The following is a 27,281-nucleotide window of genomic DNA, read 5'->3' as shown; positions in this document are numbered from 1 at the left end:
TTCTGTTCTCCAGTTCCACCTCCCTCCAGGTTAGCTCCCACATTTTGCAAAAAAATAAATAAAAATTGAATAAATTCCTGGCAATGCTGAAGACCTCCTGGGTGTAATTTGGATCTAGATCCTGCTCTGCACAGTGAACAATAACTTCTCGACTCATGGCTTGTACTGATGGTGAAACGTCCAGATGTTGACCTTAATGAAATGAATGATTAATCTAGTCACAAGAATGTCATGTCCGGCACAGAACGAACAAACCATTTTGTTTTCATGTCCCTTGCTGGCACCAACCTCTTTTTAACAGAGTGTCTTTTTAATAAAAGTGGAAGTGCCCTGTGGTGGTTTAGGGTTATGGGCGTCCCTTGGAGACGTGGGTTCGAATCTCCACTTGCTCAGCGGATGACCTTGGGGGCCGGTCACTGCCTCTCACGCCAGGGGTGTTGTGTGGATTAAGCAAGGAGAGAGGAGAAGCATATGTTCATTTTTAAAATTTTATTTCATAAAATTTACACATCGCTTGATGGCAAAAAACCCCCCAAAACAATAAATCAAAGCACGTTTACAAAAAAGATAAAACCGTAAAATCAGGAAAAAAGTTTCAGTGCATTAAAACATGGAAAAATTTAAAATGTTAACAGATTAAAATTCCCGCCAGGGTTTCTAAACACCTGGGTAAGCCACCTTGGGTTACAAATGCAGTAAATAAGAAACAGAGTATCTGAAGAAGTGTGCATGCACACAAAAGCTCATACCAATACAGTGGTGCCTCGGGTTACATACGCTTCAGGTTACATACGCTTCAGGTTACAGACTCCGCTAACCCAGAAATAGTACCTCTGGTTAAGAACTTTGCTTTAGGATGAGAACAGAAATCGTGCCGCGGCGGCGCAGCAGCAGCAGGAGGCCCCATTAGCTAAAGTGGTGCTTCAGGTTAAGAACAGTTTCAGGTTAAGAACGGACCTCCGGAACGAAGTAAGTACTTTACCCGAGGTACCACTGTAACTAAGTTAGCTGGTCTCTAAGGTGCTACTGGAAGGAATTTTGTTATTATTTTATTTTGTTTTGACTACGACAGACCAACACGGCTACCTACCTGAAACTAGAGTAATAAGGGTATGTTATAAAGAGAGTCTGGATGAAATCAAAAGCTTCCTCCTGGGATCTAAGTGGGATGTTTTGAAATCCCACAAGAGTTCTGTGTAAGGGGAAATGAGAATCTAGAATCGTAGTTGTGGAAGGGACCTTTGGGGTCATCTAGTCCAGCCCCCTGCAATCTTCAATCTCCCAGGACATTCTATACAAGATCTCAAAGTAGCTGTTTTACTACCAAGGAATTTCAGAAATAGACTGGAAAGAGAAGCTGCTGAATTGCAACTCACTACCAAACTTAAAACCATGGAGAGACCTGGTTTGAACAAAGACATTGGATTCTTATCCCATTATACATGACTAAGCCATTTCTCACCTTCTCACCCCTTGCCTTTTCCTGTAAGACCTATTACAGTCGTTAAGAGTCGTCAACAGGCTCATCTCAGCTATCTGCCAATCTCCCATTCCCACCACCCTTCTGAGTAATACCCCTCCCCACCTTCTCACTATATAGAAGGATCTGGCAACTTCTGTTTCAGTGTATCTGAAGAAGTGTGCATGCACACGAAAGCTCATACCAAGAACTAACTTAGTTGGTCTTTAAGGTGCTACTGGAAGGAACTTTTTTATTTTGACTATGGCAGACCAACACGGCTACCTATCTGTAATTGGATGCTTATAGTTGGCCTTGGTGAAGATTTGACACTTTCATCCCTAAAATGTTTTTGATTTGAGTTCCTGCTGAAATGGGGCTGCATTTTAATGTTGTACTAAATCTTGTTTTTAAGTTGTACTTTAATCCACTGTTTTTACCTGGTGTTGTGGCGCTGTGGGTTAAACCACAGAGCCTAGGACTTGCCAATCAGAAGGTCGGCGGTTCGAATCCCCGCTACAGGGTGAGCTCCCATTGCTCAGTTCCTGTTCCTGCCAACCTAGCAATTCAAAAGCTCTTCAAAGTGCAAGTAGATAAATAGGTACCGCTCTGGCGGGAAGGCAAACGGCGTTTCCGTGCGCTGCTCTGGTTCGCCAGAAGCGGCTTAGTCCTGCTGGCCACATGACCCGGAAGCTGTACGCCAGCTCCCTCGGCCAATAGAATGAGATGAGCGTCGCAACCCCAGAGTTGGCCACGACTGGTCCTAATGGTCAGGGAGCCCTTTACCTTTGCCTCTATGGGAGCTGTACTTTCTGGTTCACCAGAAGCGGCTTAGTCATGCTGGCCACATGACCCGGAAGCTGTATGCCGGCTCCCTCGGCCAGTAAAGCGAGATGAGCTCCGCAACCCCAGAGTCAGCCACGACTGGACCTAATAGTCAGGGGTCCCTTTACCTTTAGCTGTCCTGAGCCCAGTCTTGGCTGGGGAGCATAGCTGTCAACCTTCCCTTTTTTGCGGGAAATCCCCTTATTCCAGCACCGTTTCCCGCTGCTTCCCGCTGCTATCCCAGATTGTTAGATATCCCATAGACTGTCCCCAGGACAGATAAGGCTACTGATCCCTTATTTTCGAGGCTGCTGATCCCTTATTTTCAAATCTGAAAGTTGACAGCTATGCTGGGGAGGGCGGGGTATAAATAAATTTTATTATTATTATGTATTATTATTAAAAACCTGCAAGGAAGGAGAGCCCAGGGTCCAAAAGGGGGGAAGCCAGAGATTCAGCTTGAGGTTGAGAGCCACCGTCTTTTTTTGCAGTGACAAGTTTTTGCAGTGACAAGTTTTGCCAAGTTGCAAGGCTGGAGGCGACGCCACTTATCCCTCCCTCTCTCCCTCCCTCCCGGAGGGACCACTCAAAAGCGCTTTCTGCAGCGACAAGTGGAACAAAAGAGCCGAGCCGAAGGCAGCAGGAGGGCTCAGAAGCGCAAAAGTCTTTTTTGAGGCTTCTTCTCTGGGGAGAAGGAGGAGCCAGCAAAGCGAAAGGGAAAAAACGAGTCGTGCAGAAAACCAAGCGGCGCCAGGGCGCAGCTCTTCCGGAGAGGCTCTCCATGAAGCCGTGGCTTCTCTTCTCCTGCTTGCTGCCCCTCCTGGGAGCCGGAGAGGGTCGGCGTCCCGGATCCAGGCATCCCGGATCCTTGCATCCCAGGGGCAGCGAGGGGACGGAGGAAGCCGCCTTGCAGGTAGGTGCGAGCGGGGAGAGGAGAGGGAGAGGCCGGCAGGAGTCCTGGTCCATGCGCGCTGCTTCCTTGTGGGGCTGGAGGCGAGATCTCCATCCCAGTCCCAAATGTGGCGGCGCAGCCAAGGCACACGCGCGTATCCAACACATATTTAAAGCATATGGCTTCTCCCTCCTCCTTAAAAAATAAATTCCGGGCATCAGATATGGGGTGGGGTGGGGTTACAGGTCCCAGGATTTTGGGTTGGTGGGGAGCCATGCCATTTAAGCGTATGGTGTGCATCTGCCGCACAATTTACTCCCGAGCGGACCCCTCTGGAACTAATGGACCCAATTGAATCACAGACATGGATTTCAATGGGTCTACTCTCGAGTAAAGCTTTGTTGGCGACCACCCCCTTTCAGATCCCCAGGTCTGCTCTTTAAATTATGTTTTTAATGCTGTGCCCCACCCTGGGATATTTGGATAAAGGGAGGTGTAGATATTGAATTATTATATAATAAAATATATAACCTGTATTAAAAAATAATAATAATAATAATAATAATAATAATAATAATAATAATAATAATAATAATATTGTAATCGCCCAGCGCTGCTTCCTATTGATTCCAATAGTTTAGCTTCGTATTCAGCTGGGAGTTCATACAAAAGTTACTTGTCTTGTTTTCTATGGCACCATCTGTATGCTTTGCCATTTAAAAGGTTAGAGGAAATAAAATAACAAAAAGAGGGGTGGGAAAAACAAAGGGTGCAGAAGGAGAAAAATAGTTTGGAGTTTACGGGGGTTAAGGAGAAAGACATACAGGAAAAGTGGGTTTTGATGTGCGGTTGAAGGAAGAAGAATAAGCCTAATTTCAAAGATGTTTCCCCCTGTAAAATTGACAAGCAGTGAACAGCAGATGCTTAGGAGACTATTTCCAACAAATATTTTTCAGTGAATAAATCAAAGTGGATAGTTTTTGTACTCCTCATCTTCACCACAAGATGTCAGACTTAAAAGCCTAAATCCTGAAAGTGGGGCTGTTGTTGGTGAAAGTTTATTACAGTGGTACCTCGGGTTACATACGCTTCAGGTTACATATGCTTCAGGTTACAGACTCCGCTAACCCAGAAATAGTGCTTCAGGTTAAGAACTTTGCTTCAGGATAAGAACAGAAATCGTGCTCCGGCGGCGCAGCAGCAGCAGGAGGCCCCATTAGCCAAAGTGGTGCTTCAGGTTAAGAACAGTTTCAGGTTAAGAACGGACCTCCGGAACGAATTAAATACTTAATCTGAGGTACCACTGTATGCCATACTAATTTTGTGAGCTATGAGATTCTCTGCTAATTTGGCTGCAACATAGATGAACAGGGAATTGCTCAGAAATTGTGGGTCCTTGTGGTAGGTTGGTACTGTTCAGCCAATTCCTGTCTTGGCATACAACAAATAAATGTTTGTGTGTTTAGCATTTTTTAAGTTCAGCAAGTAATCTTGTGGAAGTGCAATCACTGGGCTTCGAGAGTCCCTCTTGGCACTTGGTGGTTGGGAACCACTGGGGGAAAAACCCATTGTACTTTCACTGTTTACGTTAATTGCATGTAGCTGATTACATACCCTTCCAACATTTCTCCAGTGAAAATTGGACGTCCCATTCCATAATGATAATTTTACTATTTATACCTCACACATCTTACTGGGTTGCCCCAGCTTCTCTGGTGGCTTCCTACACACACACACACACACACACACACACACACACACAAAATCATTAAACATTAAAAAACACTTCCCTATACAGTGGTACCTCTGGTTGTGAACGGGATCTGCGTCTGTGCATGTTGCAATTCGCTGCTTCTGCGCATGTGCATGACATCATTTTGCACGTCTGTGCATGCGCAAGCAGCGAAACCCTGAAGTAACCCTTTCCAGTACTTCCGGGTCACCGCAGGACACAACCTGAAAACGCTCAACCTGAAGCAAATGTAACATGATGTATGACTGTACAGGATGGCCTTCAGATGGCTCCGGAGTCAGAAAACTCCATACCTTCCAATATTTCTCCAATAAAAATAGGGATATCCTAAGGAAAAGTGGGACATTCCAGGATCAAATCAGAAACCGGGACGGCTTCTCTAAATCGGGGACATCCCTGGAAAATAGGGACACTTGGAAGTTCTGCGATTATGGCGTAAGGCACACTTAAGGTACCTTAAATGAAATGTGCCTATATGCAAACAGAAAGCTGTGTGGATGAAGAAAGAAGAGAAGGTAGAAAAATTAAGGGATGGATGCCGGTAAGACCCTAAATAAATCCATTTCTTCAGAAGTGTCTGCAGGTTAGGAGCAAACAGCAATTTGGGTTTTCAGTAGAATGGTTTTCAGTGGTAAAGAGCAGCTTTTGAAGGACAAAAAAAGGGGGGGGGACGCTCAGAAACAGACCTGGAAACCCCATACCTGTGCCTAGAATTGTAGAGAAAAGATGTGAATGAACCCACTTCCATTGATGATTTAATGGAAGATACAGTCATACCTCGGGTTATGAACGCTGCGGGTTGCGCATTTTTGGGTTGCGGACCGCGCCAAACCCGGAAGTACTGGAATGGGTTACTTCCGGGTTTCGACGCTCGTGCATGCGCAGAAACACAAAATAATGTCACGTGCATGCACAGAAGCGCCAAATCACATCATGCGCATGCGCAGACACGGCGCTTCAGGCTGCGAACGCTGTGGGTTGCGAACGTGCCTCCCGCATGGATCACGTTTGCAACCCAAGTGTCAGATTCTGTTGCAGTTGCTCAAGAGTAACCAAGCAAGACTCCCACCTGTTTTTTACAGGCTTTATTTTGGGGCAAACTATTTACAGTGAAGAGCGTCATAAGTTCATGTCTGGCTCAATCGCTAGCAGAATCTGGGAGTGATCTGTTTTTGTACCTCCCTCAACATAAAAGTCTCATCACCCCCAGCCTTTTCCACCCCTCCATGCGCCTCAGATTACTGCGCAAGGGCGTGCTCCCCGCCTCTCCAGCTTGCTCAGGCTCGGTGTTAAGGCTCTTCCTAGCATTCTCTGGTCCTTGCACCTCTTCTCCACTGGAGGTGGGGCTTTCCTCCTTGCCAGAAGAGGAACTGCTTCGCAAGATTTTTGGAGGCTCCCTGTAACACCACTGCCCTTCTATCTCTCCCCTTTGAGCCGCTGGCAGTTCCCTGACACCGAGGTATCACTGTGTTACGGAAAAGGAGCAATGCGACCACGAGCTAGCAGCTTGGAAGCAAAACATAATGGGAATGTTGGGACTGTTCCTTGGGAACAGAGGGACAGTCTATTCACAGTGCTGAGCACCGGATTTAGCTCAGAGTGTAATTTGAACTGTACAGGAAGTACAGGAGGTGGAGTTTGGCTCTCTGCTGTTGGAGTTTGAAGAGAGCAGACGTGTTTCTCTGTAACGCTGCAAAGACAGAAATAAAGGCATGTAAATACATTTCTGTCTATCTCTTTCCCTTGCCCGGGGGCAGGGAAGAGTGGTGTGTTCTTCTCACGTTTGAGGAGAATCGCCGATCGTGACCTAGCCTGGATCCTGCTCGGGAATGCAAACAGGGAGGTCAACAGGAGGTCAAGCCGGGTGCCTGGAGAGTGGCCAGTTTCTCCTAACTGAGGCAAGATTTCCTGACACACTGTACCAGTATGGGAAGAAGCGCCTTATTTGGTTAACTGTGGTGCTCCACAGTTGTTACAGGTCAATGTGGCAGGTCAAAAGAGGGCAGGTATTATCGCTAGCTGATAGTACAAAGTGGGCGTCCAACCTGTGGGCTTCCAGGTACCCTAGACAGAAACTTCCATCATCCCTGATCGCTAGCCATGTTGGGCAAGGCTATTGGGAGCTGGAGTCAAACACCTAGTAGGCCACAGTTTTCCCCATCACTGATACAGTCATACCACTTGTTATGTTTGGTTCAGGTTACGTCCTGCGGCAACGTGGAAGTACCGGAAAGGGTTTCTTCTGGGTTTCGCCACTCGCGCATGCGCAGACACGCAAAATTATGTCATGCGCATGCACAGGAGCGGCGAATCATGGCCTGTGCAGAGGCAGGTTGCATTCTGCTCATGTTGCGAACGGGGCTCTGGAATGGATCCCGTTTGCAACCAGAGGTACCACTGTATAACTGTTGGGACATAAAACAAAGCTACACACACATAACAACTACAAATGCAGATTGCTAATTCTCAGATAAATCTCTTATATTCCATTACACACACACCCCAGTGTAACTTGTCTTTTTGATCCCAAAGAAACACTTGGGAAACAGCAGAGGTAGCGTCCAGGTTTGTTGACAGGCCTGTGCCTAGTTGTTGTTGTCATCATCTTTCTGTCTTGAGAGACAATGGAGTCACAGTATTCTATGGTAATTAGTGAGGAAATCGCATGGAATTTATTTTATTTTTATTTTTTTTGAAAACGCCAATAAAACAGGGAAACTTTTGGCATGGCAATTGAGAAAAAGTGAACAGAATAACTACAGTGGTATCTCAGGTTAAGTACTTAATTCGTTCCGGAGGTCCGTTCTTAACCTGAAACTGTTCTTAACCTGAAGCACCACTTTAGCTAATGGGGCCTCCTGCTGCCGCTGCACGATTTCTGTTCTCACCCTGAAGCAAAGTTCTTAACCCGAGGTACTATTTCTGGGTTAGCGGAGTCTGTAACCTGAAGCGTATGTAACCTGAGGCATATGTAATCCGACGTATCACTGTATGCGAATTGAATAAAGCTTAATGGTAGGATAACTGAGAAACCAAAAGAAATAAGGGAGGCTTTTGTAAAATATTTTACTGATCTTTACAGAGAAAGAACTGAAGATTCAAATAGGATAGAAAACTGTATTAAAAATAGTGAATTACCAAAGATAACAGAGGATCAAATGAGGATATTAAATACAGTGGTGCCTCGCAAGACGAAATTAATTCGTTCCGCGAGTTTTTTCGCCTAGCGAATTTTTCGTCTTGCGAATCACGAATTCCCATAGGAATGCATTGAAAATCAATTAATGCGTTCCTATAGTCAAAAAAAGTCCAAACAAAGCCAAATTTGGTACAACAAGAGTTTATTAAGTGCTCTTTAAAGTCACACATACTGTAAAGAGCATTTCAAAAATTGAAGGAACAATAATTTAAGTTTCTAAACATGACAGAAAAACATTTAAAAATCACCAAAGTGTACTGTACATACATTTTCTAAGACTCTGGGGGACAACTCGAAGAAGGTTCCTCTTCCACTCTTTGCTTCTTGCTGAAGAACCTGTCCATGGTCTGCTGCTTCATCCGCCTTTTCAGCACCTCCCTGAAAGGCGACATGACCCTCGTATCAAAAGTGTTCACAAGGTCATGTGCCACGTGCTTGTCAGGGTGGTGCCGCTATGCAAAAGCCTGCACATCCTTCCACTTCAGGCAAATGTCCCTCAGTTCTTTGGAGGACAGCCGTTCCTCAGTTGCTTCCTCCTCTTCCAGCCAGGCCTGCTCCTGCGCAACCTCTGCCTGCAGTTCAACCAGCTCCTGGGTGGTCAGCTCATGGTCGTGCTCCTCCACCAGCTCGCTGACATCCTCCTCTGTGACCTCCAGGCCCATGGTCCTCCCCAAGGCAACAATGTCCTGCACCACTGTTGACTCTGGTGCATCAGAGTCACTTGGTGCCACACAGTCCGGCCACAGGCTGCGCCCAGCGCAATTCAAATTTCTCTGGCTGATCCCGTTCCAGGCCGTGGTGATCATCTTCAAGCAGGTGACGATGTCGAAGTGGTCCTTCCAGAATTCCCGCAGGGTGATGGTGGTGCAATCAGCCACCTCGAAGCATCGCCTGAAAAGCTCCTTGGTGTAGAGTTTTTTGAAATTGGCGATGAGCTGCTGATCCATCGGCTGGAGCAGTGGTGTGGTGTTAGGCAGCAGGAACATGATGCTGATGAAGCTGAACTCCTCCAACAAGTCCTCCTCAAGGCCTTTAGGATGAGCAGGAGCATTATCCATCAGAAGCAAAGCCTTCAGCAGCAGGTCGTTGTCCAGCAGGTACTGTTTGACAGCAGGGCCAAAAGCAAGATTGACCCAGTCCACAAACAGCACATGTGTGACCCAAGCCTTGCTGTTGGATCGCAACATGACACTCAGCCACTCCTTGTCGACCTTGTGTTTCTTGAAGGCCCGTGGGTTCTCCGAGTGGTACACCAGCAGGGGCTTGATCTTCAGGTCGCCGCTTGCGTTGGCACAGAAGAGCAGGGTCAGACGGTCCTTCATGGGCTTGTGGCCAGGCAACTTGGCTTCCTCCTGTGTGATGAAAGTCCTTTTGGGCATCCTCTTCCAAAACAGCCCGGTCTCGTCGCAGTTGAAGACCTGCTGTGGAACGTAGCCCTCCGTCTTCACAACCTCCAGGAACTCCGCTGCAAAGTCTTCAGCCGCAGAAACATCAGAACTGGCAGCCTCTCCATGCCAGAAAAAAACACACAAGCTTCCAGATTCTTGCAAACCCCTCCCCAACTGTTCCCCCAGCCACCTAGCACACAGAAATTCAAATCCAGAATTTTTTTAAAAAACAGCAGAGTGGCCCAATGGTCACAGAAAATCAGAAAAATGCAGAAAAAAACACACAAGCTTCCAGATTCTTGCAAACCCCTCCCCAACTGTTCCCCCAGCCACCCAGCACACAGAAATTCAAATCCAGAATTTTTTTAAAAAAACAGCAGAGTTGCCCAATGGTCACAGAAAATCATAAAAATGCAGAAAAAAACACACAAGCTTCCAGATTCTTGCAAACCCCTCCCCAACACCAAGTCCTTGAATTCCAAACACCCCAACCCAAAATCCAACCCCCCAAAAAAAATTTTTTAAAAGCTTAACTTACCAAATGGCTGCAAAAGAAGTTTTGGAAAAGCTTCAAAAATCACCAAAGTCTTTAAAAACCTCAAAAAAGGCTGCTATGTACACTGCGTTCTATGAGTTGCTCCTCAAAGTCAAGTCGCAACTGTATTAACAGTGTTAAGAAAAAGGAAACAAACTTGCAAGACATTTTTGTCTTGCGAAGCAAGCCCATAGGGAAATTCGTCTTGCGAAGCAACTCAAAAACGGAAAACTCTTTCGTCTAGCGAGTTTTTTGTCTTGCGAGGCATTCGTCTAGCGGGGCACCACTGTATAGAAATTTCAGTTCAAGAAGTAATTGAGGCAATTAATCAAACAAAAATAGGGAAATCCCCAGGGCCAGATGGAATAACAGCAAAATATTATAAAAAACAAAATAACAATAACAAAAAGAGGGGTGGGAAAAACTCAAGTGACCTCCCTGGGCGCAAGCCCGGGCAGTTTGTCTGCAGGTCTTGGGCTGCCCAGATGACAAGATCCCCATCTCCGCCTTGCTGATGTGATCCAAAGGAAAGCAGAACAAGACATTGGGCACTAGCTTGATTTCAGGAGTTGCCGGAAGGAGGTGTACAAGACGCCACCCAACAAACATACAGACAGACTTCATTACATTTCAACAGTGTAATTATGCTTTCGTTTTTTTCAGGAAAGCATTAAGAGAATCAAGCATTTGAATTCCTTATCATCCAGCGACAACACTACTGCTGTTTATGGAATAAATAAATTCTCCCACTTGTTTCCTGAAGAATTTAGAGGTACAGAGTATTACATTACAAAATATTTAATGCTTTTGCAAACAATACCATAACAACAACAACAACAACAATATATTATTATTATTATTATTATTATTATTATTATTATTATTATTATTATTATTTATACCCCGCCCATCTGGCTGGGTTTCCCCAGCCACTCTGGGCGGCTTCCAACGGAATATTAAAATACAATAGTCTATTAAACATTAAAAGCTTCCCTAAACAGGGCTGCCTTCAGATGTCTTCTAAATGTCAGGTAGTTGTTCTTCTCTTTGACATCTGGTGGGAGGGCATTCCACAGGGCGGGTGCCACTACCGAGAAGGCCCTCTGCCTGGTTCCCTGTAACTTGGCTTCTCGCAGTGAGGGAACCGCCAGAAGGCCCTTGGTGCTGGACCTCAGTGTCCGGGCAGAAAGATGGGGTTGGAGACGCTCCTTCAGGTATACTGGACTGAGGCCTTGCCTTATCTTCAGTGTAAGCTATTTTGACATCCTTTTGATATGATGTGGTGTGCCTGAACATCATGCTAAGCTAAGCAGGACTAAAGTGCTCGTTTTTGTCTTGAGAAGATCTATGGTCTCCCTAAATTTCAGACTCTCTGAGCTTCAACCTGTCAGAATGTTTCATTATGCATGTTGCTATGACAATTATTACTTTTGCGGCTATTAATCATCCCTTTCTCAGTTTATTTCATTTAACCATCCCTTTCTCTAGCAGGATCTTTTCCCTTCATAGTTTTATATCTCGGGGTCTAGGGTACACCTGAGAATGAGCAGTCCAGACTTTTGCAGAAATAAATAATAATAACAATAACAATAACAATAACAATAACAATAACAATAACAATAACAATAACAATAACAATAACAATAACAATAACAATAACAATAATATATTATTTATACCTCGCCCATCTGGCTGAGTTTCCCCAGCCACTCTGGGCAGCTCCCAATCAAGTGTTAAAAATGATACAGCATTAAATATGAAAAGCTTCCCTAAACAGGGCTAGGGATGTGGGTGGCGCTGTGGGTTAAACCACAGAGCCTAGGACTTGCCGATCAGAAGGTCGGTGGTTCGAATCCCCGCGATGGGGTGAGCTCCCGTTGCTCGGTCCCTGCTCCTGCCAACCTAGCAGTTCGAAAGCACACCAGCGCAAGTAGATAAATAGGCACCGCTCCGGTGGGAAGGTAAACGGCGTTTCCATGTGCTGCTCTGGCTCCCCAGAAGCGGCTTAGTCATGCTGGCCACATGACCCGGAAGCTGTACGCCGGCTCCCTCGGCCAATAAAGCAAGATGAGCGCCACAACCCCAGAGTCGGCCACGACTGGACCTAATGGTCAGGGGTCCCTTTACCTTTTTTAACAGGGCTGCCTTCAGCATGAGACTCTTAATCTCAGGGTTGTGAGTTCAAGTCCCATGTTGGGCAAAATATTCCTGTACTGCAGGGAGGTAGACTAACGATCCACCTGGCCCCTTCCAACTCTACAATTTTATCATTCTATGATTATCCCAGGCCTTTGGTGTTTTAAACTGGGGGGGGGGGGTTGTTCTGTCATTATTATGTGATTTATTTTTGCGTTTCTGTACTGTAAAGCGCTGTAAATCATAGGATCCTTGAATGAAGGGCAGTATCTAGATTTTATAAATCATAATGACTGGAAAAAATGCAAGTGTTTGGTTTTTAGAAACAATGTCTCTGAATTGGCTGTAATCAAAACTAGAAAATAACAGAACTTTTGCTTTGTTTTATTTTAAAGCTACTTACTTACAAAGTAGACTTTTTAAAGTTCCCAAGTATGTGCCGGGAGCGAGCCTAGAGGGAACAGAAGCACCCTTACCAGCAAAGTTTGATTGGAGGGACAAGAATGTCGTTACCAGTGTGAGGAATCAAGAAGCGGTAAGTTCCACAGTTGATTTTCTGCCAGACTTTGGACCGGCTTCCCTCAAAACTCCAGCAACCTTAAGGTAATATAATGAGACAAGATGATAAGATAAGAAAGGAAGATTAACACAGAATTAATAAGTAATGTTTTAAAATAGATAGGGGGATGTGAAACCTTTTTTGTTCTTTAAGGGTATATAGTATTGTTCGGTAAATGTACGAGTAGTAATTGATAAATCGACAGCTGTTGAATAATGGGAGTTGAACATCAGGAAAGGATTGTGAACCAGAGATAGGTGTGTACTAAGGGACCCCTGACCATTAGTGTAATGGGTATGAGTTACTCGTGCGTAAACTGGTGCCTTTCTGGGCTAATTTGCCTTGTTAAACCTTTCTGACTGCACAGCCCTTTCTCATCATGGCTGCCTCAGTCGCTGGCAGAATCCGTCAGTGGCCGTTTCTTGAACCTCTTCCAACATAAAAGTTGTTTGACACCCAGTCTACTCCTCCTCTCACTGCGCGGGAGTCTTCTGCGCAGGGAGGGCGTGGGTAGCGGAGGACCTGGGCTCTCCTCACTGATCTCCAGTGAAGAGTTCTGGAGCCCTCTCTCCGATTTCCCCATCTGCCCCCCTTCTATCCCTGGTGTTGCGCTGATTTGCTTCCCCCTCTACTGAGCTGTTTCTCCCCCTGCTGCTGGGTCCTTCGCCAGCATCATCTGGGAGCCTCCCCTTCGCCTCTCGCTCCGATGTCAGTTCCCTGACAATTAGGTTCCATCTTGGCCGACTCTGGGGTTGCAGCGCTCAGCTCACTTTATTGGCTGAGGGAGCCGGCATACAGCTTCCAGGTCATGTGGCCAGCATGATTTAAGCCGCTTCTGGTGAACCAGAGCAGGGCATGAAAATGCTGTTTACCTTCCCGCCGGAGCAGTACCTACTTATCTACTTGCACTTTGCCATGCTTTCGAACTGCTAGGTTGGCAGGAGCAGGGACCGAGCAACGGGAACTCACCCCGTCGCGGGGATTCGAACCACCGACCTTCTGATCAGCAAGTCCTAGGCTCTGTGGTTTAACCCACAGCGCCACCCGCATCCCGATAAGTGTGTACTATTAAGCAGCAAAAGGGGGAAACAGGGACACATTTAGGATGAAGAGTGGGAGGTCATCTTTTCTGCATTAAATTTGATTTAATTTGGCATTGATTTGTTTAAAATTTGGGGGGGGGGAAACAATAAATTGGCAAAAAGAAAGAAAAGATAATACAGTGAGGGCTCCAGTGACCTTTTGAGATGAGAATACATCTGCATTGTTGACACTGCAGTGGTCCATTTTTATAGCACCATTTATCTGGTTGATATGAACTGGCCTTTTCATTACAGGTAGTAGAAAAGCCGAGTTGAAGCCTCTGCACTTGCCGTATTTTTTTAAAAAATCCAACCATGTCTGTCTATAGCTGCTGAAAATAGATGGGATAGGCAAATCTGGAAAAGACTGCAAAACAGATTATTGTATAATTGAGAAATGTGTCATTATTAACTCAATGGGTGTTGCTTAGCTGGCAGAAAGGCTTTTCGGTCGTCCTCATACAGTCGCAAAGCCACCCTAAATCTGCTCTGGAAAGTTTTTTGGGGGAGGGGCCCTCTAGAACAGATATAGGGAAGCACAGGGGGACAGGAAATGCCTGAAAATTGCTTCCTTCCCTGTTCCACTGATGGAAGCCTTACTGCCAGTTGAGCAACACCGCAGGATAAAACACTATCTGTATGGAACTATGTGAAAAACAGGCTATTTTGAAATAAATTTGTGGAAAAAAAGTATGAAGGTCAACTAATGACGATTGTTTTTCTTTTTCTAAATAATTTTAAAATTAATTTTCATTTATAACAATCCAACAAAAGCCACATTAATACAATACCAAATTATAATACAATTAAAAAGCCAGTTATCCAATACCAAATTAAACAATTCTGAATGACTTCCTGTGTTCTGGATTTCAGGGAATGATGTTCTTATTTCGTCCTGCTCCAATACTCTTAGTTAGTCCAAATACGACAGTTCTGATCTTGATCCTTTAACAGCCATTGATCTGATGACTTTTGTTTGTATTTAACTGTTCCATATCCATTAATTTTGCAAGGGGAGTTTTTATCCTATAAATTTCTGTGTGAAATGTTTGTTTTACATTCATCTTTACGCTTCCTGTTGTAATCCATCACCCATCTTTTCCAGTGTGGCGGCTGTTGGGCTTTCAGCGTTGTCAGTGCAGTAGAGTCCGCGTACGCAATTAAAGGGAACGTTTTGGAGAACCTCAGCGTGCAGCAGGTTATCGACTGTTCATACGAGAATAAAGGCTGCAGCGGCGGCTCTACGGTTACTGCGCTGAGTTGGCTGAATCAGGTATTCATTTCTTACAAACCTACAGGCTCCGTTAACATGTGACAGTGTTGGCTAAAGAGAAGGCAAATCTCAGACTTGAAAAACACGCCCCTCTTGTAGTAGATCAAAGGTTGCGTAGTGCCAAATACAGTGGTAACTCTGGTTGCGAACGGGATCCGTTCCGGATGCCCATTCGCAACATGAAAAGCCCGCAACCTGAAGCGCCGTATCTGTGCAGGTGCGTGGCGCGATTTGGCACTTGTGCGCATGTGCGAAGCGTGATTTACTGCTTCTGCGCATGCAGTGAAACCCGGAAGTAACCCTTTCTGGTACTTCCAGGTCGCCACGGGACGCAACCTGAAAAAACGTAACATGAAGCAAACGTAGCATGAGATATGACTGTATTGTCTCCAACTTTTGCCAGTTAGATATCTCCAGGGCTGTCATAAGTCAGGCAAGATGGGCAATACAGTGGTACCTCGGGTTACAGACACTTCAGGTTACAGACTCTGCTAACCTCTGCTTAGTACCTTGGGTTAAGAACTTTACCTCAGAATGAGAACAGAAATTGTGTGGCGGCAGCAGGAGGCCCCATTAGCTAAAGTGGTACCTCAGGTTAAGAACGGACCTCTGAAACGAATTAAGTTCTGAACCAGAGGTACCACTGTAGATGGTCCTGCTCCAGCATCTGCTCATCATGTGACCTCCATTGAGGCAATATTTCTCCCACCTTGACATAAGTTGAGATCTATAGTACGGCTAGCGGGCTCTCATCTTCCTGCTGTTGGCAGTGCCGCTTTTGCCAATTTTCTATAAGAACAGCTCGAAAATGGCATTTGTTTTGCGATTTTGCCAAAAAAGCTCAACAACTTTTCTTTCCAAATTTTCACTGTTTGGCAACCCTGGGTTATTTGTAAGAAATCAATCTTTTATTGCGACAGTTACTTTGGAACTCCCTGCCTACTGACAACACACTGGAGCCTCCACTGCACCTCCTAAAAACATATTTGTTTAGAAAAACCTAGCTGGACCCGTAGAATGTTGACATGTGTTTTAATTCACTTTTAGTTCCTCATTGGAAAAATGTGTTGTTAAGCAACTCGTTTGATTCGTCTTCTTGCAGACACGCGTGAAACTGGTGAGAGAGGCGGAGTATACTTTTAAAGCTGAAACAGGAATGTGCCATTACTTCAGCCGTTCTGATTTTGGAGTTTCAGTCACAGGCTATACCTCTTATGATCTAAGGTAACAACTAGTGAGTATTTTCACAGTGTCCTCCCCCCCCCCCATCTAGCCCAGTAGATTCACATTCCAAGTGACCATTACGATTATAAACCTCTTCAGTACTGCACATGTTGGAAATCTATGGCCTTCTGGGTGTTGCCAAAAGTACAGCTCCCATAGAGGCAAAGGTAAAGGGCCCCCTGACCATTAGGACCAGTTGTGGCCAACTCTGAGGTTGCGGTTGCTGAGGGAGCCAGTGTACAGCTTCCGGGTCATGTGGCCAGCATGAGTAAGCTGCTTCTGGCGAACCAGAGCAGCACATGGAAACGCCGTTTACCTTCCCGCCGGAGTGGTACCTATTTATCTACTTGCACTTTGATGTGCTTTCGAACTGCTAGGTTGGCAGGAGCAGGGACCGAGCAACAGGAGCTCACCCCATCACGGGGATTCGAACTGCCGACCTTCTGATTGGCAAGTCCTAGGCTCTGTGGTTTAACCCACAGTGCCACCTGCGTCCCTACAGCTCCCATAGTCACTAACAAATAGCCATGCTAGCTGCAGAGGTGGCATGAGTTGAGAGTCCAGCAACATGCAGAGGATTCCAGCTTCTCATATTTCTACGTACTAAGCATGCATGCTAGAGATGCAAACATGTTTGCTTTAAGAAAACATGGAAACTATCATAACAGACGTTCTTAAGAAAACATACCTCTCGTTTGTGTGTGTGGTTTGGGAGCTGCACGGTCAGAGAAAAAACCATGCTGTCCAAGGTTGTAAAGACTGCAGGGAGAATAATTGGGTGCACTCTTCCCACCTTGGATCAAATCTATGCTTCCAGGTGTCATAAGAAAGCTGCAGAGATAGTGCAGGATAGTGCGCACCCCAGAAATGATCTCTTTCAGCTTCTGCCTTCTGGAAGAAGGTACAGGGTTATAAAGACTAGGACTAGCCGCCTGAGAAACAGTTTCTATCCAAATGCGATTTTGGTTTTGAACGTAGTGTAAGGTAGTTTCTATGGGAGTATATTGTATTTAATTATGGGGTATCTGAGTTTTTAGGGGGCTAACCAGGCTGGGATAGCAGGCTTGTTGGTTTTTGAATGTCTGATGTAGATTTTTTCAATTTCGTTGTTCTGTAGAGAACAATGACAATAAAGATTATCGTATCATATCGTCTTTTAGAGTACTCAGCAGCAGGTTGTTGAACCTTGCTAAATCCTGCCTCCTTTCTGGAGTTTCAAAGATCATACATGAATGTTGACATTCCAGGTAGAGAGAGACTTTGACCCCGGGTGCAGCAAATGCGCCCACAGTTCTCATTTCCCTTCCGAATGCAGAGCAGTCTTTAACTGCAGAGTAGGATGACTTGTCAATGCAAGAGGATGCATAGAAAGTCTTTTTAACTTCCACGACTGGGCTTGTACTGTTTGTGTTTCTTTTGCAATGTGTGCCCTGCTTTTCTCACTTGACATGAACAAACAGTGCCAGGGAGTACAACTTGTGAAAAAAGCAGATAGTTCTTACTTGAGGTTATTTAACTGGGTTCTACAGGGAGGGGGGGGGGCGGTTTGTGAATCATCAGAATAAATGGGGGTGGGAGAATGGTTTACAAATAGCTTTAGAAATCAGAGAGTGGTATCCACCTGGTTTATCTCCATTGGGGTAAGGCATCCATTGGCAGGGTGGAAGGGGAGATGATCTTTGCAGATTGGAGGGTGGGCAGAGGTGTATCTACTGGCAAGATGTCTTCCCACAGCAAAACTGAGCACCACAGGTACTATTCTACCTATAACACTGGCGAACAAGTGGTCCGATCTGAAAAATACAAATATTTAGGTTACAAAGCTGTAAAAATAAAGAAAAATTAAGTTTCCAAAACAATAATTACCATGCGGTTAGGGTAGATCAACGCGTCACGTGTCCACTTATCCCCAGTGTAAATATGACATATCGGCAAAAGTCGGAAATTGAAAGATAACTATAGCATGTACACGAAAATCAATTTGAAATCAGCATTCAAAGGACATACAAGAACAGTTGAAAAATCTCATTCAAAAGAAAATAGGGGAAAAAATTGTTCCCCAGTATACGCCAGGAGTGCCTGGCGTGCTCTGGTCCAGGGGGTCACGAAGAGTCGGACACGACTAAACGACTAAACAACAACATACTGTGTATCCCAAGGGAATACATTTTTTTGCATACCTCCTACCGTACATAGATATACACGTCATTTTCAATGCTATACATGTCATGTTCAATGCTATACAAGTCACTTACATTTATACTCATATTGTACTACTTTGGCTACGTGTTTAATAAAATATTGAATTCTTGCACTGTGAAAAACAAAGATTATGGGGAAAGTGAAAAACATGAATTGCAAAAAACCTAGATCTTACAGAAAAAAAACCAACTTCAGATATGAAATCAGCATGTTGAAATTAGGTTAGAACAACTGCATGTTTCAATGCGACAAAAATTTTGTTCCCCAGTGTGAGGAAAAAATAAGGTCATGGCGCAAAATGTGATTCTTGATCGTTGTCAGATGAATAGACTTCTCTAAAGGCTGGCTTACCGTGAGGGCAGTTTACAAGTAGAATGATACACAAAACAGTGAAAGAGTTCTTAATTGAAACCACCCTTGTTGAAATTGCCAGTTTCAGTAACTGTAAAATCACTTTCAAAAAGTGAAAATCTGGGCACAAAGTTGCCTGGACACTTCTGAGAAGGGTTGCCATGCACTCAGGTTTCCCTGGATAATTTTAACAGTTCCGCTCAGACACTGTTTGACGGACAAGTCCTGAATGTGTCCAGGAAACTCCACAAGTATGGTGGCCCCAACATACCAATACTACTCTGAATAACTTCTGCTTAGTGCAGCAAGTTTATTTCCTGTACTATAGACTGACTTCTGCAACCTAAGGGGCTGGAAACCTGCCAAACAAAAGGTGCTCAGAAGCTGGTTGGTTTCGAACTATTTTGATGCTAGACTGAATTCTGACCCTGAGGGACTGGGACTATTCTTCTTACCTTGCAGTGGCCATGAAGACGAAATGATGAGGATGCTAGTTAAATATGGGCCTTTGCCAGTAATTGTAGATGCAATCAGCTGGCAGGATTATCTTGGGGGCATCATCCAGTATCATTGCTCCAGTGGAGAAGCAAATCACGCTGTTATACTTACTGGTTATGACACGACAGGTGAGTTTTCAACCACCAATTTTTTTTTCCATGGTAAATCTTTATTGGTTTAAAATACAGGTGTAAATGATCATTTACAACAAAGGTAAGTATAGAAAAATTCAATACAGAAGAAAAAACATCACGACAGAGTAAGAAAAAAAGTTTAAAAGATGAAAAAGAAAAGGAAGAAAAGACGAATGATTATTAACGTAGCAGTTTAGAGAAAGCCACTTCCACCCTGCAGAGGAGGTGGGGTTGCGGGCGTCATGGCCCCCCCACGCGACTGGGGGAATCCCCGGCCACGTCACCCCCTGGCCAGCCAATCAGCTGGCTCTGGGGGCGTGGCCTGCCCTATTTAACGAAGGCGCGGCCAGGGATCTCCCTCTTTTCCCGCCTACCAGCTGTTCCTGGTATTAGTGCCATCCCAATATTAGTGCCATCCCAACCATGTCTGCGTTCACATGGCGGTTTATTCCGTTCACCTGACGTTTCCCCAGTTGCTAATTTCAGCCTTTTATCTGAGCTTTCACAAGACAAGAAAGCCACAATCTAGTGGAATATAGTAGAACTTTTGTGCTCATTTCTGTGTTAATGTGTTCTGGGGTGGGGGTGGGGAATCCATTTGCAACCCCATTATCACAGAAAATTGCCGGAGTAAAGTGACAAAGTTTGGGGTGGTATTGTGGCATGCATTTCCTTTTTCTTTTTAAACAGTTTTATTAAAGATTTCATTGTGCAACAAACGATTACAAAAGTTGGGTGCCTCCCTCTCTCCCTGCCAAGCGGTGGCAAAAGCCTGGGTCCCAGACAATCACCCAGGGTCTGTGTTCCTTTTGAGAACTGAGACACAGCAGAGACTGCCGTAGTTTTAATAAATATTCCTTTTCACCTATTCACACCTTCAGTGTGCATGGAGGTGGTCCAGATCTTACAGCATGGTCATTTAAAAAGGGGTTTGTCCCCACAGCATAGCAGCCAGCCTTCAGCCAGCCTGCCCAAGATGGATACCAGTCTCTCCCCACCCCCGTCTGGTTCACAGACGCCCTGAAGTTCTTCATGGAATCACCTAGGGGTCTATTAACCCCCAGGTTCAGAACCCCTGGTGAATTGCATCAATACAATTTAACACACACTTCTACATATTGAAGTACTATGTGCTAGCTAAGCCAGATTCTTCAGAAAGAATCCGGATTCTGTCTTGTGGCTCTGCTTTTAAGTCTCTCCGTGTCTGTCCAACGAAAGGCATTAAAGTTTGCCGAAGATGTCCTAAACAAAAAAAAAAAAAAAAACTTACTGAAATTATTTTACAGGTAGCATTCCTTATTGGATTGTTCGAAATTCCTGGGGCACTTCGTGGGGAATAGATGGCTACGTACGCATTAAGATAGGTTCCAATATCTGTGGTAAGTTGAGAAAAAGGCACTGCAGTTGATCCTTCACATTTAGGCCTCCGTATGCGTTTTTCCACGGCCCTATTTTGAGAGGCTATTTGAAACTTCAGGTAGACGCATTTTACATTCCTCCTATCAATGTTACCGTCCCAAGATGAAGCTAAGTGCAGCATCAAAGCAAGCCCATTAGTATATTATCAAAGCAAGAGAATATCAACATATATGAGCTCATTTGTGCAACAACGACCAATTAGCTTGGGGTTATTTTGATGACAAAAATGGCATCTGCAGGTCTTCCGGAACGTTTCAACAAAATAGCCCATAAAAGCAAATGGTTCATGAGCAACTTAGTTAGGTAAAGGTAAAGGGACCCCTGACCATTAGGTCCAGTCGCGGACGACTCTGGGGTTGCAGCGCTCATCTCGCTTTACTGGCCGAGGGAGCCAGCGTACAGCTTCCGGGTCATGGGGCCAGCATGACTAAGCCGCCTCTGGTGAACCAGAGCAGCACACGGAAACGCCGTTTACCTTCCCGCCAGAGCGGTACCTATTTATCTACTTGTACTTTGATGTGCTTTCAAACTCCTAGGTTGGCAGGAGCAGGGAGCGAGCAATGGGAGCTCACCCCATCATGGGGATTTGAACTGCCGACCTTCTGATTGGCAAGTCCTAGGCTCTGTGGTTTAACCCACAGCGCCACCTGTGTCCCTTGAGCAACTTGGTTACTTCTGAGTAAAAAAGCTGGGGGAAAGTAAGCTCAAGTATAGAGACAGTTAAAGCACTACGTATTCCTCGGAGGCCGGCCGTCAGTCACTTCTAATGCAGTGATCAAAGATACTCAGAACATCGTTGTCTCTGCTGGGACCCTCTCCCATTCCTTCCTGGAAGTATTTGTGGGAGCCAGTGTGGTGTAGTGGTTAAGAGCAGTGGACTCGTAATCGGGTGAACCGGGTTCGCTTCCCCGCTCCTCCACATGCAGCTGCTGGGTGACCTTGAGCCAGTCACACTTCTCTGAAGTCTCTCAGCCTCACTCACCTCACAGAGTGTTTGTTGTGGGGGAGGAAGGGAAAGGAGAATGTTAGCCTCTTTGCATAGGCGTCGACTCCATGGGGCCTGAGGGGGCCCGAGCCCCCTCAAAAATTCGTTTGGGGGGGCTCCACCCCCCCAATAATTTAAGAAAATTTTTAGGCACCTTGCCAAAAACCGTGCAGGGGACTCCGGCGCGCGCCTCCCAAAGTGACCGGGAGCTCCTGAGAAGGGGCGGGCAGGTCGGTCAGTCAGAGGAGGACCCCCAGCGGCGGGACTTTAGAAAGGAATGGAGCCGCGGGGCCGAGGAACGGCGTATTCGTCGCTGGCGAGGGACCGGGGTGAGGGGAGAATGGAGGGGACGGGAGTTCCCGCTGCCGGAGCGGGGCTTTTTTTCTGGGTTCGGCTAAGGTGACGTTGGTAGGAGGGGGTGGCCGCCTCCCGGTGCGAAGCCTGGGGAGGGCAGGCCGGTTCTTGCATGCAAAAGCACCACTGCCATCCTGCCGCCGGTATGGGCCCCCCCAATATTTTTTATAAGTCGGCGCCCTTGCCTCTTTGAGACTCCTTAAGGTAGTGATAAAGCGGGATATCAAATTCAAAATGAAAGGGTGTTCAGTAACATTGATACAGCATGGGAGCCAAGGAGTAAGAGATGATGTTGCAATAATACTTTCCTTCATAAAGGATTTATCCAATGATCCAATAGTTAACGTTGATCTCGTTGCTTCCTAGGCATCGCTGATGAAGTTTCTGCCGTGTTTGTGTGAAGCAGTTGCTCTGAACGCAGAATCGGTGACAGACGTTTCAAACACTATTTTTCCACGATGTGAAGGAGTGTTATTCTTGGGAAGGGAATTTTGGGCATTCTGACGGCAAAAAACAGAAGAATCCCCTTCCAGCAAGTGCCATAAAACTTTTATTTTTGGGAACTTGATATCCGCTCTGCAGCGTATTCTAGACCATCAATTGTGCAAACAGAAGGAATTTTATATTACCAGCTCTAGTCTCAGTTTTGGGAATCTTGACTCCACCTGCACTTAGCACAGTATTTTAAATAAGAGTTGAGCGATTGTGGTCAGAGAACTGGATTTATATCAGGGAGACCTGAGTTCATCAGCTACCATATCCTTGCTGTGCAGCCTTAGACAAAAACCACACTCTCTGCCTCAGTTCCCAGTCTGTAAAATGATAAAATACTTTCTTACAATAATTTTGTGATTACAAAATACAAAATTATAAAACATGTTGCAAATTAAAGTCAGAACTATATGTATGTTGGACGTACAGGGTGCATCCCTCTTATTCTAGCATTTTGTAGAATATACTGGTAATAATAATAATATTGTTTTTAGTTTATTGATTTTATCATTTGAATGTTTGAAGGAGTTATTTTTCTACTGATTTTATTGATGATTTTGTTCTTTTGTAAATCACTTTGAGGTGGGTTTTTTTAACAACCAGTGTATGAACTTTATGAAATGATAAATAAATAAATATTTGCAGTGCTGCAGGAGTAAGCAGCTGTGTTCTCTGATATTTTCTGCTACTGCTGAGCTCTTCCTTCCACTCCTGTTCTAAACCCTTTATATTCTCCAAGAACATGGCATCACTTTCTGTTTAGTATATGCTACTTTGGGGGCCAAATCTAGTCTTTGCTGTCCATTTAAAATACCTTCGACATTATGTAAAACTGACTTTTGTTTTCGTTATCAGTAATTCAGTTTCCATCTCTTTGGCTGTAGCCTGGATTAGCCTTATCACAGTTGTGATTAAAACATGACCACAATTTGGTTGGATCAATAAAGATATTTTTTTTACCCACTTTTTAATTTGCATCCATCATAAAAACTTCTCTTCTCATGAGGTGGCCAAAGTATGGGAGTCTCAGCTTCACGATCTGACCTTCCAGTGAGCAATCAGGGCTGATTTCCTTCAGAATGGAGAGGTTTGATCTTCTTGCAGTCCATGGGACTCTCAAGAGTCTCCTTCAGCACCATAATTCAAAAGCATCAATTCTTCGGCGATCAGCCTTCTTTATGGTCCAGCTCTCACTTCCATATATCACTACTGGGAAAACCATAGCTTTAACTATACGGACCTTATACAAAGTGCTAATGACTGACACAAAGACGGTGTGGTTTACCAGGAGTGTTCAGTACAATGCTAAGTGGGGATTTTCCAGAGTCACCCTGAAGCTGAAGAAGCAGAGGAAACTGAGGGTGATGATCAGGGTTCGAATTCCAGTTCAGTGGGCAGTGCTAGTGCTGATGTCAGTGACAGCGATGACACAGCAGACTACAAGAGCGTGAAGGCCTCACTCAGACCATCTGATGGGTCTGACACTGAATTGGAAGAACCACTGTTCACCATTGGCCACCATTCTCCTAAGAAAGAGGAGATGAGTGCTGAAGACTTGCGTTTGTCAAAGAGGAGGGGCAAAACAAACTTTATTGTGTATGCTTTATTGATGATCTTTTTTGGAAGAATCAGGCTTTGTACCAAAGCACCCTAGCTCAGCTGCGAGAGCACTTTGACATGAAGGATCTTGGTGAGGTATCCAACTATCTTTCTCTGAAGTAGAAAGAAACCAGGCAGGTGATTTTTTGGTACACCAATTTCAAAAAATTGCTGATGTGTAGGATAAAACCTCTGACTTGATGGGAGGAAAATTGTTTCTAGCGGCATAGTTTTTACTGCGGAATTTTAAGAAATCCGCCCAAGCCTTCTTATAACATCTTAGCGTGGAAGGCGCCACCGAGGCTAATACTCCCTGAATCACTTCTGGTTCCCAAGACTCCACATATGCTCCAGGAACGGCAGGGGAAGCGGTTTTGCATCCAGTGCTAACAAGCGGAAGCGGTCCATCTGAAAACGAGATAGGGCATCCACAATGTCATTGTTAACGCAAGGAACAAATTTGGCAGAGAAGTGGATATTGAGCTCTAAACACAGGAGAACGAAAGAACGCAGAAGGGCACCCACCCTTGGGGACCGGGCGGCCTGTCTGGAAAGGACTGCTACTACTGCCTGGTTGTCAGTGTGAAAACATACCCTATGATTACTAAAATCCTTAGTCCACAAGTGCACTGCCACTACGATCAGAAAGAATTCGAGGAAGGTTAAATCTCTGGTTATGGGCCCCCCCCTGCCAGGCCGCCGGCCAGCGCTGGGCACACCATTGCCCCCTAAAGTAAACGCTGAACCCGAGGGGGCCTGAAGCGTCTGAATGCACCTGAAAGTCCACTTGCAGTGACACGTTATTCCGTTGTAGTTCTCCAAGAACTTCAACCAGACTTCCAAATCAGATTTTACCTCTTTTGATAGGCGAACCCTGTGATGAGGGGATCGCAGACCTGCGGACAGTTTCGCGAGGCGGCCGCAGAATGGGCAGCCAGGGGAAACTATACGGCAAGCAAAATTTAAATGGCCTAGCAGTGACTGTATCTGCCTGAGGGTAACTTTCCTAAGGGGGAGAAGTTGTTGGATGAGGTCACCGAGTGCGATCAACTTCTCTCTGGGCAGTTTAGAGGTCTGGGCGACAGTGTCCAACTCGATACCCAAGTAAACCATAGTTCTAGCTGGGCCCTCCATTTTGTCAGCGGCTAGAGGAACTCCTAACTCCCCCGCTAAAGATGTGAAGGCTTTGAGAAGTTCTGAGCACTTCAGTTTGCTATCAGCCACGAGGATAAAGTCGTCCAGGTAGTGCGACACACCCTCAGAGCCAGTTCTAAAGCAAAGCGCCCAGTCCAGGAAGGTGCTGAATGCCTCAAAGGCTGCACAGGCCACTGAGCAGCCCATGGGCATTGCTTTGTCCACGAAATAAGCCCCTTCAAATTTGAAACCAAGCCACCAGAAATCTTCCGGATATACTGGCAGGAGTCTAAAGGCAGACACAATGTCACATTTTGCCAACAGTGCACCCTTTCCAAATTTGCGAATCAGTTTGACCGCTTGGTCAAAAGTGACATATCTCACAGAGCAAAGTTCCTGCGGTATCGCATCATTGACGGACCCTCCTTTTGGGTAAGAAAGGTTGTGAATCATGCGAAACTCAACGGGCGCTTTCTTGGGGACAATGCCTAAAGGGGATATGTGAAGCCCTTCTATAGGAGGATCTAAAAAGGGGCCGGCTACCCTTCCTGCTTTAATTTCCTTACTAATTTTCTTTCGGGCAACCTCGGGCATCTCCCTCACTGATTTTTGATTTGGCGGGTCACCTGAATTGGGGGGGAAAGCTACTGGGATCCTAAAACCGGTACTAAAACCTTCCCATAAATACAATGTGGCTGTTCTGTTGGGATAAAGATCTAAAAGTGTTTTTAACGGGGTCAACTTGATAGGGGAAAAGGCCAGGCCTAGATCAAAATTACTGTTGGTTTCCCTGAGGTCCAAATGAAGCTCCATGGCCACCTCTGGGTCCCTTGTTGTAGGAACCTCTCCCGCCCCGAAAGGGCTGCCTCCCTTTAATGCAGGCGGTGGCTGCGTGGTTACCGAGGCATTTCTCGCGCTCGTGGCTATACTTACAGATAGGCCGCACACAAACCCCTTTGTTGAATTCCCAGCACAGGCGCCTCTGTTTCGCACTGGTCTTCCAGGATTTTGACGACTCCTGGGGCTTCTTGTCTACATAGGGACCCACATGCTCTGACCAATAGTTCAGGTCCCTCAGATCCCAGCGCATGGAAGATAACAACAAAGCATTTCTGCAGAAATATCATAATTTAGAGCAGCAGTATCCCCCGCTAATTCTCGTGCCCTCCTAACATGGGCCAGGTAAGCGATTAGATGCATCGCCCGTTTTGGATAAGCCACGCTGACCACACCCATGAACACCTGGAACCCATCCAGCCAATTTTCAAAAGTACGTTCGGCTCTGGGTGTTCTGTACCTGCGTTTCCCATAGCTGCACCTCTTTCCCCCTTTACCTGTCAACTTAGCTGGTGGTAACAATCTGAATATATCAATAAAGTCACCATTAAGGATCTTATTTCTCTTTCTTTGAGATAAATGATTCCCTAGGATGAAATTGGTGGACAGGTTAGTGGAAGTTTTGACATCCGGAACTAGTGCGCTGTCCTTCCATTCTAGGGAACCGTTAAAGGACTTGCGGTAGGAATTGGCCCTCCTTTCATGCACCCATAAAGGAAGACCTACACTGTCCTCCCCGTGGCCCCAGTACTCCTCCATAGGAGCATCGCTATATGAGTCGGATGAAGAAGAGGTACCTGATTCAGACTGCCTACTCTTCTTGCTCTTCTTTGATGTGTGCTTCCTCTTTCTTTCCTCTTCCCTGAATGGCCATCCGGCGTGGCTTGCACCGGCACGCTGAGCGCCTGTGCAACTTGCAGTCCCTGTGCTTCTCGTCCGAAGAGGAGCCTG

At 45.5% G+C, this 27,281-nt stretch overlaps 1 protein-coding gene across 1 annotated transcript; it reads left to right on the top strand.

The window, feature by feature from the left end:
- Positions 1-2,879: 2,879 nt before the first annotated feature.
- Positions 2,880-23,422, top strand: CTSO (cathepsin O). Its single transcript, XM_083461546.1, has 8 exons — positions 2,880-3,197; positions 10,715-10,823; positions 12,583-12,722; positions 14,934-15,101; positions 16,204-16,325; positions 19,341-19,504; positions 20,797-20,889; positions 22,635-23,422. Exons 1-8 carry the CDS (start codon positions 3,066-3,068, stop codon positions 22,667-22,669), a joined length of 963 nt encoding a protein of 320 aa, XP_083317672.1. The 5' UTR covers positions 2,880-3,065; the 3' UTR covers positions 22,670-23,422.
- The last annotated feature ends 3,859 nt before the right edge of the window (positions 23,423-27,281 follow it).

Source organism: Podarcis liolepis (genome assembly GCF_965112155.1).
Source record: "Podarcis liolepis genome assembly, chromosome: 10".
Classification (NCBI taxonomy): domain Eukaryota; kingdom Metazoa; phylum Chordata; class Lepidosauria; order Squamata; family Lacertidae; genus Podarcis; species Podarcis liolepis.
The sequence above is the reverse complement of the archived record's forward strand: the minus strand, read 5'-3'. Positions and strand labels throughout refer to the sequence as shown.